General features: G+C 41.7%; 1 protein-coding gene and 1 non-coding gene across 2 annotated transcripts; one reads left to right on the forward strand and one right to left on the reverse strand.

Moving 5' to 3' along the window:
• Window positions 1–1,995: 1,995 nt before the first annotated feature.
• Trnat-agu (transfer RNA threonine (anticodon AGU)) lies at window positions 1,996–2,069 on the forward strand. The gene has a single exon. It is a non-coding gene; the product is annotated as a tRNA-Thr (tRNA).
• A 5,532-nt stretch (window positions 2,070–7,601) lies between these two features.
• On the reverse strand, window positions 7,602–11,852 carry LOC128735527 (uncharacterized protein K02A2.6-like). The gene has a single exon (XM_053830010.1). It carries the CDS (start codon window positions 11,850–11,852, stop codon window positions 7,602–7,604), a length of 4,251 nt encoding a protein of 1,416 aa, XP_053685985.1.
• Between the last annotated feature and the right edge of the window lie 2,236 nt (window positions 11,853–14,088).

The raw sequence follows: 14,088 nt of genomic DNA on the forward strand, positions 1-14,088 counted from the left end.
CGATTGAAAATCGGTGGAGATAGAACCAAAAATGTAACTGAAAGTACCTTCATTTTTGATGTCGGGGTCGTAAAGGGTGTAAACCCCGGATAATCGAATCCGCGGATAATGAATCCCCGGATAATCGAACCCTCGGTTAATCGAATCCCCGGATAATCGAGTCCGAACTGTACTGAAATACCTTTTTTCCCGTAGGGACTTGAAAAAGTTTTTGTTAGGAAAACTTTTTTTTCTTTAATTTGGCCATCTTGTGATGTATGGAAGGGTTATAGGCCACATAATTGTCTATCTTGAAGTTAGTCTAGACCAATAGAGGAAAAACTAAGTATGCAAAGTTGCTTATTTACATGAACTTTTTACACACACAAAGTTTCATTGAATTCTGAGGGGGTGCTGCCAACTCCATAGACGAGTTGGCGTGAAATCCGCCGTACACGTTATTATTTTCAATGCAAAAACCTACCAAAAGAAAGACAAAATCGAAAAAAAAAATGTTTTACCGCTTTTTGATCATTGCGTTGTTTGAGCTTCCACTTTGTTACGTGCGTTAAGACTCATTTTTCAAATTCTTTATGCTATTTAGGCTATTTTTTATTGATTTTATACAAGAAAATTTAACACACGTCCAACAAATTATTGTTTTGCCCCCCGATTTTTAGAGCGAATTTCGAAATCCGCTTCGGGGTGACAGAAACTGACAAAATAATATGCAATGGACTAACTGATTCTATACTTACTGTAGTTGGGCGTCACTAATGTAATTTGCAGTCCATTTTTTATTTAATTTTTAAATTTAAAATCTGGAATAAATGAATTCACACTTAATGATATAAACTATACACACTTAAAAATAAGTACCGAGTTCGGTAAATTACCGTAATTTTTACCGAACTCTGAGCAGCAGAACGTTCGGTAAAATTTTTTTTGATGCCAAACATTACTAATGATCCGTAAACGTCGATTGGCACCATCGAATTTTACCGAACGTTCGCCTGCTCAGAGTTCCGTAAAAAAATTTAATTGTGTACACTTAAAAGATTCGGTAAAATTTACCGAAATCTAAACAGCTGAACGTCCAGTAAAAATTTCGGTTGTGCATATCGACGTTTGTGGATCTTTGTAATGTTTGGCATCATAAAAAATTTTACCAAACGTTCAGCTGTTTGGATTTCGGTAAAAATTTTCCGAACTCGGGGCTTTATTTTAAGTGTGTAGCTGGAACAACTTGTTCCTCAAACATTACTTGAGTAACTTGCCGAGACACCAAAAATCACTGTATCGAATTATCTCCGACTAAATGCAACAAAATTATTAGGATTGAAACTGTTCTCTTACATTATTTGTGCAAAAATGTTAGGTTGTCAGAAATATTATTGGACAAAAGCCACCAGAGAAAAACCTCAATAGGTGAATTAATCGCGATCGACGATGACACCGGTTTGCCCTCTAATTTTTACTGCTTTAGCACAGCTAATCCGTCTTTGGTTTTGCCATTCGGCGGCGGCGCTCTTGCTGTTGCTGCTTGCTGCTTGCTGCTGCTGCGGTTTCCATGTATGGCATTATACTTAGGTGGCGAAAGGCTGCAGCAGAGCAATCGCCTCACATTGCGCATATGACTTTTTTTATATTTACTCAGCTCTCGATGGATCGATCGATCGGTATCAATTCTCCCGGTCGGTCGTCGGTCGCAACGAGGCAGACACGACGTAACATTTTAATTTATTTTTCCTCCGTTCGTTTCACTCCGTTGAGTTTTCGTGTTTTTATGCGGTTGTTTTTTGCAATGTTGATATTTTCTGGCAGACGGTAGGAGCCCCTATCGGTTGTGCCATTTATCCGGTGCAGTGGTGGTGCGGCGGAGGAGCGAAAGAAGTACACAGCTTCACAAGAGAAAGGATATTGTCTTTCCTTCTACGGTGACAGAACAAACTATCAGTAGTGGTTATGGGAGATAAAAACGAACGTGTCGCCTATGAAAGACCCGTTGCGTAGAACGGCGCCGTGGCTTAGATGGATAAAGCGCCTGTCTAGTAAACAGGAGATCGCGAGTTCGAATCTCGCCGGTGCCTATCAGTAGTTTTTCGTGCACAACACCTATTTTTTTATTATTAAATGGCGTGCGTTGCAGAAAGGAACACCATCGCGATGGTGTTTTTCTTGTGAAATTAGCAGCTTAATCACCAGACGCCACTACCACCACCTGGTTTGGTTGGTCGGTACTGTCGCCGAAATTTGATACTACAGCAGCGACTGCGGCAACGACGGCAATGTGCCGCTGCTGCCTGGAGTTCGATTATATGCTTAATACATTGTTGACTACTATAAGTAAGAGTAGGAAGGAAAGAGCAGATTTTGCAAAGTAATCTCACTTTCAAAAATTGTCAACGTAGTCGATAATCCGTCATCGCGCAACAGGTCACCGGCGGGAGCCGAGAGTTGAGTTTCATTTAAGTTAAGTGTTGATATTTTTATTTGTTCACAACACCTGAGTCCCGTCCCGCTACCAATCGAAAAGAACGTTCACCGGTTATTTTTTATTTCTCTATAATAGCGATTGCAAAATGATGTTCTCGGCGGATTATCAAATTGTTTTGCTTCGTTCGGGCTGGTGGTTTTCAATGAGTAATCCGCTTATTTTGGAAGATAAAGAAACTGATTCGTTGAAATGTGTTTAGCTTCGATGGGAGACACCCGCGGTTCATCACATCCTGACCCATTTCTTGTATCAAAAATCGTTCAGGTGCTTTCTTTTGTTAAGTCGAAATAAAAATAAGATTCACAGTTTAGGTTCCCTTTTGTTAAAGAAATGTCATAACAAAAAGAAAGATGTTTCTCTCTTTGTTCAGATGGTGCTGAGATCTGGTGAGCTTTCAACTTTAACTGAAGGGACGTAATAAATATTTTTAAATTTCTCTAGAGATTGTGTAGTTTAATATTTGGCATTAATAAGCCCAAGCGCTTTTTTTTTGGGAAAATGTACTTGATTGGATAGTTTCCTATTTCAATCCGAATGTCTATTGATATTTTGGCCAATTTGACTCTAACTCGAACAACTGCTATGCAAATCTGTTATTGAATATGTAAGCAAATAGCATTCATCATTCACGAATGCTTCCCTATTAGTCTTCAAGGTTTGTATATTAATTTAACAAAGAAATTTATAGTATTACTAGCTAATGTCTTGTGAACAAAAATTAAGTAAATAAAATCATTATTGTCGATAATTGAAAATAATTAATTTTTATTTGTTTCGCCTGATCCCAATCGAAATGTTATTACCCAATAGTTACAAGCTCATAAAACTTCCATCCAATTTAGTATTCATCAAATTGAATGCTACACTATGAAAACGCTATGTCCTTTGTCAATTTATTAATATATTAATGAGGATGTGTTTTTATTATATTTTTATATCCCGTCATTTAGACTGTTGGTTTCTCTAAGTATTACTGAAGAAAAACATTCTAAGTGTATTATTGTAATTTGAAAAACAAATTAACTAATAAATGTACGCTTTGTTCTCACTACCCGGTCGCTTAGCCTTGCATTAGGCGCATTTTGCTCTCCTGCTGAAACCAATTCGTTGGACCTTAAACTACAAAACCAGCCTCCGTTCCAGTAAGTTGGACAAACTCTTGGACCGACTGCTGGTTTGAAGCAACTCAACGCAGATTTCGACGGCTTTCTAGCGACACAATCTCTTAAAACAATTTTTATACAGTCAATTTCGAATGCTTCATCAACTATACTCTCAAAGTCAAAATCTGAAACCTGAAAGGTTCATGTCGTATGCAACTTCGTTAAGAATCGTTGTAAATTATAGCAACAGACTCTAATTTGCTAATGACTTCAAATTCTGCTGTACTTTTGTAGCTTTTTAATAACGTTCAAAGTTCTTTCTCTTTGGACCTAACAACATTCGTAGCTTGGAGCTGCACAGCTTTATATTTCAACTAAAAACTGTTTTTAAGTGTTACGTTAATATTACCATAATACCAAACAAATGGAACAATTAGATTGAAATAATTAACTCGCGGTCGTAAATTAAATTGGCAACAACATCACAGAACAACACGTTCCACAAGAACCATTTCTGTCCTCGGATGATGGACGGTGAATATTTTGATAAATTCAAGATTTTTTTGCTGTTGAAACACGGCACTGATCAAGAAAACTTCCATACGCTCAAAAATTTTGCTTTGCATTTTGTTGATAATGTTTGCGAAGGTTAGAATAGCTGGATATTGATGTCTCATGAGGATGTAACTATCCAATCGTTCGGAAAAAAAGTTATTTCTTGGGATGCACACTACATCAATATAACCTTAACGAAGTGCTGCTTTCAATGCACTGGTTTTGTTTTTCAAATCAAGTTCTAAATATACATGAAAATTGCTGTAAAATTATACAATCGTTTATTTTACCCGGAAAATATTTGTTTTAAGAGCTAAACTGACAAAAAATCACAAATTTAATCCTACTACAAGTCGGACTCGATTATCCGGGTGAAAAAAAAATTTTTTTTTTTCGATTGTAAATTTCGGATGACGTTGAAAAAAAACTGCAATGGACCAAGTTTTTCCTTAAAACCTACGTTTATTAAGCCTGTACAGGAAAAAATGACAGCATTATCAGTAGACTAGCTGAGTGCCCGGTCTTACTCGGGGCGCCTTTATCTCACAGCCACTTGTACATCAGTTATTGTAACAGAAATGCTTATAATGCAAAAATATAACGCTTGTTTCTCTTTTGAACGTTCCTCCCAATTTGTCAGCTCCTCCTCATTTGTCTACCCGGCCACTTACACATCTGTTTTCTTTACGGAAATACCTATAAACCCCTAAAAAGAAAGAGAAACAAAGACATTTATTCTATTTGCACCTTCCACTAACAATGGTCACCCCACCCATAGGTAATGAATAGTTTTGTTATTGTACTTTTCAAAAACAGTAGAAGGTGCAACAGTGTTTCTTCCATGGATACAAAAAACCTGTCATTCCTTTCATCTCAGTTCAAGACAAAACTTGTTTGTAAACAATGTTTTTAGTTTCACCATCAGGAGCAGGTATGCACAAATTATTGGCTGAGCCCACTCTGGAACATGCCACATAAAGTTGACCATGGGAAAAACATGGTGTTCTTAGATGAACTCCACGCTATTTGAATGATGACTCAAACAGAATGATCGAACACTTTTTATACAGGGTACTTTGATTCGGTGCATAATTACACTTGACAAATCTACAGCTGCAATCGTTGCAGTTCAGTGTTTCGTATTCTGATTTTTTCTATTGCAACGATAAATTGTTACAGTCATATGGGCGTTACTCCCCCCTTCTCGTCAGCAACCTCCGGTCATCTCCTCGTTTTATCCTACCGTTATTTATGGGAGAACCGTCCAAACATTTCGGTCCCCCTGTTGTCAACCCCTTCAGTTCTGATTCCCCTATGTCAAGGAACATGTGTACCTAGTTTAATGAAGGCGTCAAGGCGTTTCGGAGTTATGGCCTCGCCCTTATTAGGGACCCTCCCCGACCTATTAGGGAACCTCCCCCCTTTTTGTTGACCCCCCCCCAGTGCTGATTCTTTTATGTCAAGGAACATGTGTGCCGAGTTTGATGAAGAACAGTCAAGCCGTTTCGGAGGTATGGCCTCCCCCCCTGTTAGGGACCATCCCCCACCTGTTAGGGAACCTCCCCCCATTTTTGTTGACCACCCAGTGCTGATTCTCTTATGTCAAGGAACATGTGTGCCAAGTTTGATAAAGAACGGTCAACGCATTTCGGAGTTAAGGGCTCCCCCCTGTTATGAACCCCCCCCCTCCCTCCCTCTTTTGTCAACTCCCCAGTGATGATTCTCTTATATCAAGGAACATGTGTGCCAAGTTTGATGGAGATCGGTTAAGGCGTTCTGGAGTTATGGTGGAACATACAAACAAACAAACATACAAACAAACAAACATACAAACATACAAACATACAAACATACAAACATACAAACATACAAACATACAAACATACAAACATTCAAACATACAAACATACAAACATACAAACATAAAACATACAATCATACAAACATACAAACATACAAACATACAAACATACAAACATACAAACATACAAACATACAAACATACAAACATACAAACATACAAACATACAAACATACAAACATACAAACATACAAACATACAAACATACAAACATACAAACATACAAACATACAAACATACAAACATGCTCACGCTCACTTTTATATATATAGATTTGTGGCAATAGTCAAGCAACTACGCTCGATGCTTTGTTCGTACTACCAGTTCCACTCTGGAGTTTGGCATAAAAGATATATTGTTGATTGCAAAAACAATTGCACCATCCAAAGTGCGAAATCGCTCATAAAAGTGCGATCCTGCATCGTTTCGGTACCTTCGGCGCACTTTTTCGTTACATTCTATAGGCACTCTCCGAAGAGTGATTGCGCACTTATTGATTGGAAAATCTTCCTTGTAATCAGCAATATTTGATTTCCTCGCTTACTTCCGTATCAGGGGACATAGAGTACCTGATCCATTGCCAGTCGTTGTTGTCCAGTCTTAAGTAGGTCTCGTTAGCATTATGACCTCGACTCGCCGAAAAGAAGTTTTTTACCAGGTCTTTCAGCCGCTCCTTTTAGGTGATAAGCTGCTCCTCAGATACGGCAGGCCTCCACATCCACATAAAATACACGCACCCTCAAACATATACAAACGCACACTCATATGAGGAAACTCTGCGAGGGTGGCTGTAAAGGGTGCACGACAAGTTCTCTCGTCACTTTTCATTTCGTCCAATGTAACAATTGTAAACAAATCCGGTTTATCACAACAAATTATTGCTCTTTTTAAACTCTATGTTATACAAAAACACCTGCCCAAATAGAATTATTTTGAGATGAAAAAATTAGCATTATCAAAATGTCCAATGTGCACATTCGAATTACGAATGACTGACTGTTACTTCGGTCGTTCTCATCTGATGTCCAAAGTGCAAAAAAAATCAAAACAAACCCAATCTGTACATTGGACGTTTAGCAAGTGAAAGTTTTTTTTCGCATTATTTATGCATTTTAAGTGAAACAAGCGGTCTAATATTGAAAAATAACCTCGAAAATAGCGTAGCACGGCAACGCACGTATTTTACGGTGATCTCGCTTAATTTATGTGCAAGAGCCTGGAAAAATAAAACCGTCCAAAGTACAGCATGAGATGGTAAACAGTCCAATGTAACTTTTTCCATAATAAACCAAAACTGCTTAGTTTTAATTAGATTTTTAAAATCTCCGTTAAATATTGAATGTTATTGTTGTAATGAATCGCCGATGGTTTTATACAACAAACAAATTAAAACTTTATTAACCGAATTAAAATTACAGAGATTGAATGCGGTGTGGTTTTCACTAAATGCGAGTCGTGTATGTTCTGGTATGCAATTCTAATGTTGCTATCGGCTGACAGCGGTAGACGTCAATCGCTCTGACAGGGTGTGTCAGACGATGAGTCGACCAACATCCAGGTGGTGTGCAGTTGGTTCGTAGGGTGGTCCTCCCAACACCTCCCCCTCTTAGAAGAGATGGTACGGCTCATACCTCACGGGTGGTCTTCTTGCTCTCGAAGACTGGCGAAGCTGGCTTTGTTGCTGCTGAGTAGTAGCTCTTGGAGTTTGCACAGGTGCTTGGTGAGGAACCGCTGACTGTGGTTCATTATACAAATCTAACTGCGACGGTTCGGCTGACTCTGGTTCTGCTGGTTCGGTTGTTGTAGATTCACGTAGACCACAGGATTCCAGAAGTACGGTTAGCGGAATTTGCGTAGACTGCTGTTGTACTCGTGTTGCCGGCTGTTCTGACTCATACCGCCTTTTCAGTTGATTCGCATGAGACCTCACAAGATCCCGCTTACCAGGTAGCCACACATTGTAGATAACTCGTCCAATCCGTTTTAGAATTTGACCGGGTTCCCATGACCAGGTATTGTTTCGGTAAACCTTATTCCAAACCAGATCTTTGGCATCGTAGTTTCGTGCTTTCGTGCCATGTTTCCGGTTGAATTGATCTTCCTGCTTGGATTCAGCTTGCTTGTGGTACGAAGTTGGCGGTTTCAGTAGATCCATTCCTGTTCGTAGTTTCCTGTCCAGTAGTAGTTCCGCAGGCGACTTCCCTTCAGGTGCGCTACGACATGGAGTGGAACGGTAACACAGTAGGAAAGTATCGATTGCTTCGTCGAGTGCCTCTCCCCCCGCCGTGATTTTCCGAAGTCCTCGCTTGAATGTGTCGACGAATCTCTCGGCGAGTCCGTTCGACTGTGGATGGTATGGTGGCGTCTTCAGATGCAGGATGCCACGGTTGTTGCAGAAAACTTCGAATTGTTCACTGGTGAACTGCGTACCGTTGTCTGTCACCAATGTCTCCGGAAATCCGTTTCTGGCGAAGATCTTCCGAAACATGGCCACAGTTGCAGATGTTGTGATACGCTTGGTAGAGATGACTTCTGGCCATTTGCTGAAAGCATCAACAACAATCAAATAGTAATTGCCGTCAACAGGTCCAGCATAATCTGCATGTATCCGCTGCCAAGGCTTTTCTGGTGCTGGCCAAGATTCCAGGTTGGTTTTACTGTTGGTCTTGGCTGCTCTCGAACATTCCACGCAGGAACGAACACGTTGAGTGATCTGCTCGTCGATTCCAGGCCAATAGACGTAGTTACGTGCTACGGACCGCATCCTTTCTACTCCTGGGTGTCCCTTGTGTAGAAGGCGTAGAACTCGATCTTGGAATTTCGTTGGAATCACTAGTCGTTCCCCGTAGGTGAGACAATCGGAAACAACTGAGAGACTGTCACGCCGCTGATAGAACTGCTGTAACTGTGGATCGTTGAATGTGGACTGATCTGACGGCCACGCTGTTTGGACGAACTGCTTCACCTGTTTCAGGACTGCATCCGACCTTGTTTCAGTTTGAATCATCTTGAACGTAACTGGGAGAACTTTCACTGACTGCTTGACGATGTCTTCCATGGTTTCTTCCAGTTCGATCGATGCGATGATGTAGTCTTCGTTTGGACGGACGTGGGTGTTGATCAGACGGGACAGGATATCTGCATAGCCGAAACTATCCGTACTGACATATTTGATGCTGAAGTCGTACAGCAACAAAGTTAACGCCCATCGCTGCAGTCTGTTGGCTGTATACACTGGGATGCCCTTTTTCGAACCAAAGATAGCTAGCAATGGCTTGTGGTCCGTTTCCAAAACGAAATGTCGTCCGAAGATCATCCGATGGAACCGTGTTACTGCGAAGATCAACGCCAACCCTTCCTTCTCGATTTGACTGTAGTTCGACTCGGCTGGTGTGAGGCTTCTTGACGCATACGATATCGGCTTCACTGATCCGTCTGGCAGCTTGTGGGCAATTCGCGCTCCAATTCCGTAGTTTGACGCATCCGCTGACACTATGAGTTCCATGGTTGGATTGTAGTGCGTGAGCGCTAACGGTGACTGTAGAATTTCACGGAATCGGTTGAATGATCGCTGACATGAATCCGACCAAATCCACTTTGCGCCAGATTTCAAGAGTTGATCCATCGGGAACCGTAACTTTCGCATTTCCGGAATGTACTTTGCGTAATAATTTACGGCACCAAGATATGAACGGAGTGACGGAACATCTTGAGGCGGCGGCATGGTAGCGATAGCTGAAGTTTTTCCCGGATCGGGTCTGATGCCATCACCATCCAAGATTTGCCCTAAATATTCCACTGCTTCCATGTTGAACCTGCACTTTTCAATTCGCACTGTAAATCCGTATTCTTCCAGACGTTGAAGCACTTGTTTCAGATTCAGATCATGTTCTTGTTTCGTACGTCCTCCCACTAGCACATCATCCAAATAACCACAGGTCCTTCCGATGCCACTCACCACTGCGTCCATGATCTGCTGGAAAGCACCCGGAGCTGACTTGATTCCAGGCGTGAGGCGAGTATAGCGAAATAGACCCTTGTGGGTGTTGACTGTCAGGAGAGGTTGATCTCGGGGGTCCACTTCCACTTGGAGATAGGCATCGGATAGGTCAATATGACTGAAGACCTTACATCCGGCCATCTTGGTAAAGATGTCTTCTGGTAGCGGAAGCGGACACTGGTTCGACTCCAACACATCGTTGAGACCCGTCGAAAAATCGGCACATATGCGGACTCTACCGTTCGGTTTCCGCACAACGACGATCGGTGCTGCCCAATCTGAGTGATCGACTGGTTGGAGGATTCCCAATGTTTGCAGCCGTTGAAGTTCGTCTTCTACCGCACCTTGAACACTGTACGCAACTGGACGCTTTGCACGGTAGACTGGTTTGGGATCTCCCTTCAGCGTCAGTCGAACTTTTGTCTTCGTGCAGAGTCCCATTTCACTTGAGAAAACTTTCGGAAACTGGGCTTGCAGAAAATCATCCGTGCGGGGCTGTCGGTTGGTGACTTTGTTACAGAACGAACTGATAGGAACGTCCCATAATCCGAAAAGCTCAAGCCAGTCGGATCCCAGAATGTTCAGATCGAGATTGGGTGAAGCTACACGACACAAGCATCTTTTCGATTTGCCGCCGATGTTTACATCACACCAAAACTCCCGGGCCAGATCAATTGATCCTCCAGTAGCAGATTTGGCGTTGCAGGAGGGTGTTGTTCCTTGAGGTTGTCCGATTTGCCGCCAACATTCGTCGGAAATGATCGTAATATCCGACGCTGAGTCGATCTGCAACCGAACTGCAATCTTGTTGATTTCGATTTCGGAAAACTTCCTCTGCTGACTGATGTTCTTCACTGACACTATCTTCACATCTTTGTTCTTCCCACTGTACTTCTTCTTTTTCTTCTTGCTACTGCCACTGTTGTTGTCGGACGAAAAACAGGCACAATATCCTTCTTTATGACCTTTTTTCTTGCACTCGCGACACTTATGTTCCCGAAATGGGCAATCTGCAGAAAAATGCATTCCCCCACACGACCAACATGGGGTTTTGGGATGATTGTTATTTACTGTCCCCCCGCCACCTTGTTTATTGTATGGTTTTGGAGGCCGCTCTTTATGAACGGCATTCACAGCACTGAGCGATTGCTGCTTTTCCACAAGACTGTTGTCTTGCTTCAGGTTCAGTAACGTTTTACAATCTTCCACTACTTTTTCCAGAGAGATGTCTTCTGTCTCATTTAGTTTGTTTATCAACCTCATGCGAATATCTGAGTCACGGGGTGATTTCAAACCGCACACAAAAATGAGACATTTGAACTGTTCCTCTGAGAGGTCTCGCAACTTAAAATCCACACACGCTTTATTTACTTTGCACGAATACGACACAAGATCATCGGCATCGTCTTTTGTCGTCTGAAGGCACAAATAACGGCGGTGAAACACCGAAACTGGAGATCCGAAAATCGTTCTTAATTTTGCAATTGTTTCACTGAACGTTAGCTCCTTCGACAGTTTAGGTAGAATAAAACTGGTAAACCGCTCATGTGCTGGTGGATTCAGTTTTCTCATAAGTAACCGGACTTTTGCTGCATCATCCAGTTTTTCCGCGTCTTTGTCGAACAAATCCTCATATCGCGCATACCAAGAGTCGAATGTACAGCCCTGCTCCGGGTCGTAGACGAACTCGGTGATGTTACTAGAAAGCGAATCCAAAATGGTTTCGTCCTTTGACATCCTCTGAATGGCCAGCTGAGTAGCTGAAACCTGCTGAGTGAGTTGCGCCATCAACTGTTGCTGCTGCTGCAGAATTTGCATCAGCATCTGGTTAGCATTCGCCTGTACTGGATCCTGCATTGAGCTAACCTCAACTTTTCACTTTTCCCACGCGGAATTTATTCGACCGACAAAACTGGTTGTATCGCGACGGAAAAACTAATTTTCGCGTAACCGGTACTGAAAATCCTCGTCGCCACTTTGTTGTAATGAATCGCCGATGGTTTTATACAACAAACAAATTAAAACTTTATTAACCGAATTAAAATTACAGAGATTGAATGCGGTGTGGTTTTCACTAAATGCGAGTCGTGTATGTTCTGGTATGCAATTCTAATGTTGCTATCGGCTGACAGCGGTAGACGTCAATCGCTCTGACAGGGTGTGTCAGACGATGAGTCGACCAACATCCAGGTGGTGTGCAGTTGGTTCGTAGGGTGGTCCTCCCAACAGTTATTATTCATCAACCACGTTGAGTGAATGACTGAAAATTATTTCATTTTGAAACAATTTAAAGTTCAATTCGAAGAACTTCGATCTCGTTTTTCTCAATATGGTGGAATTGTTACATTGGACGAAATCAAAAGTGACGCGAGAGTTGGTCGCCATCCCCATACCGGTTCACGTCTCGAAAAGTAAAGACACGCTTTTCTCCCGAAATAATACCTGATGGTAGTTGTGGGAGAACAGGAAATGGAGGGGGAAGTAGTAAGTTTTTGAGTAGATAGGCACAAAGAACTAAGTTGTGAATCTCGAACAATGCCATAAAACTACATGGAGAATAGACGGTGAATTAGGTGCGAATTTGTCAAGGTCCGCATAGATCCAAATCATGCCGGAAATGAGGTGAGAACAGCCATTTAAGGGGAAACCGAAAGTGGCTCAAAGATGGCTGGATAAATGGCTACCATTCGAAGCATGTATTGTTTTGCGCCTTAAAAATGCATCTGTATTGGCAGAGCACGCTTTCGCCACGTAATCAGTGCTTCCAGCGCTGTTATAATGTCCTAAAACTTGTAATTCAATTTATCGATCTGCTGTGTATCAATAAACGCTCAGCAAAACATAATTGCTAATGGAAAATAAATTTAACTGAACATATCGATCATTACGTGTTCATAAAAGCGACCAATGTATAATTTGGAATTAGTTAATAGATATTTGGTTACGCACATATTTCGTTGCACTAGCGATTTCGGAAAAAGCAGCAACACAGTATCAAACTTTCGTCACATCAATGAGCTTTTAAAGAGCTTTCAACTTTCGCCGCATCGATGAGCTTAGAGTGAAATAAACAAACAAAACGCAAACACAGGAATCAAAAACGCAATCCGATGCAAGCGGATTAATTAAACATCCTAGTGATCCTACGCATTATTCAGTTGCTGCTGTTAATTTTGATCGAATCGGAATGCCTTGATAAAGAAAACAAACCCTTTTTCGGGATGTTTGTAGTCAGTGCGGTTGGCTGCGGATCAGCTGTTTATGTTTGCAAGCTCCGCTATTTGACATATATTACCAATACTAATGCAATATTCAAATAAACGTTTAGGTTTTTAACGAACACATGAGATGTCCATTACAATGTTTGTCGCACTAACACAATAACGTTAGCCACTTTCGGTTCCGCCTTAATAAGCGACTGCGCAAAGCTACCGAGGTTTATGCTCTGCAAAATAGAAGAAGGAAAAATAACTCGACACCAACTTTTCTAAAGGCCTTAACTATAGCAAACAAAAAAAAAATGTAAACAAACTGATTGGAGTTTCTTTCTCTATACTTACTTACTTCTACCAGCCGAGAGGCGGCTCTTGCCGTATCAAGAATTCCTCTCCACTGTACTCGGTTCTGGGCTACTTATCTCCAATTCGTTACTCATCTCGACACACGCAAGTCGTCTTCTTCCTGGTCGAGCCATCTTGCACGTTAGGCCCCTCTATTCCTGACGCCGGAGGGTTCTTGAAGAGAACGAATTTAAATGCATAGTCGTTCGGCATCCTTGCGATGAGTCCGGCCCACCGACCGTAGTCTTCCAACTTTTACCAGGTGTACGATGGGAATCTCTCCAAGTAGTGCCTGCAGCTCGTGGTTTGAACTCTGCCAAAAATAGTCCGCAACACCTTTCGTTCAAATACGGCAAGTGGACGTATATCTTCCGTAAGCAAAGTTACTGTCTTAAGTCCGTAGTGGACTGTCGGTCTGATTAGCGTTTTGTACATAGTCAGCGTTGTGCGGCGGCGCATGCTCCTTTATTGAAGCGTCTTGCGGAGGGAAAAGTAGACTTGACTTCCAGTTTAAATGCGTCGTTGAATCTCCT

This window comes from Sabethes cyaneus, chromosome 2, assembly GCF_943734655.1.
Source record: "Sabethes cyaneus chromosome 2, idSabCyanKW18_F2, whole genome shotgun sequence".
NCBI lineage: Eukaryota > Metazoa > Arthropoda > Insecta > Diptera > Culicidae > Sabethes > Sabethes cyaneus.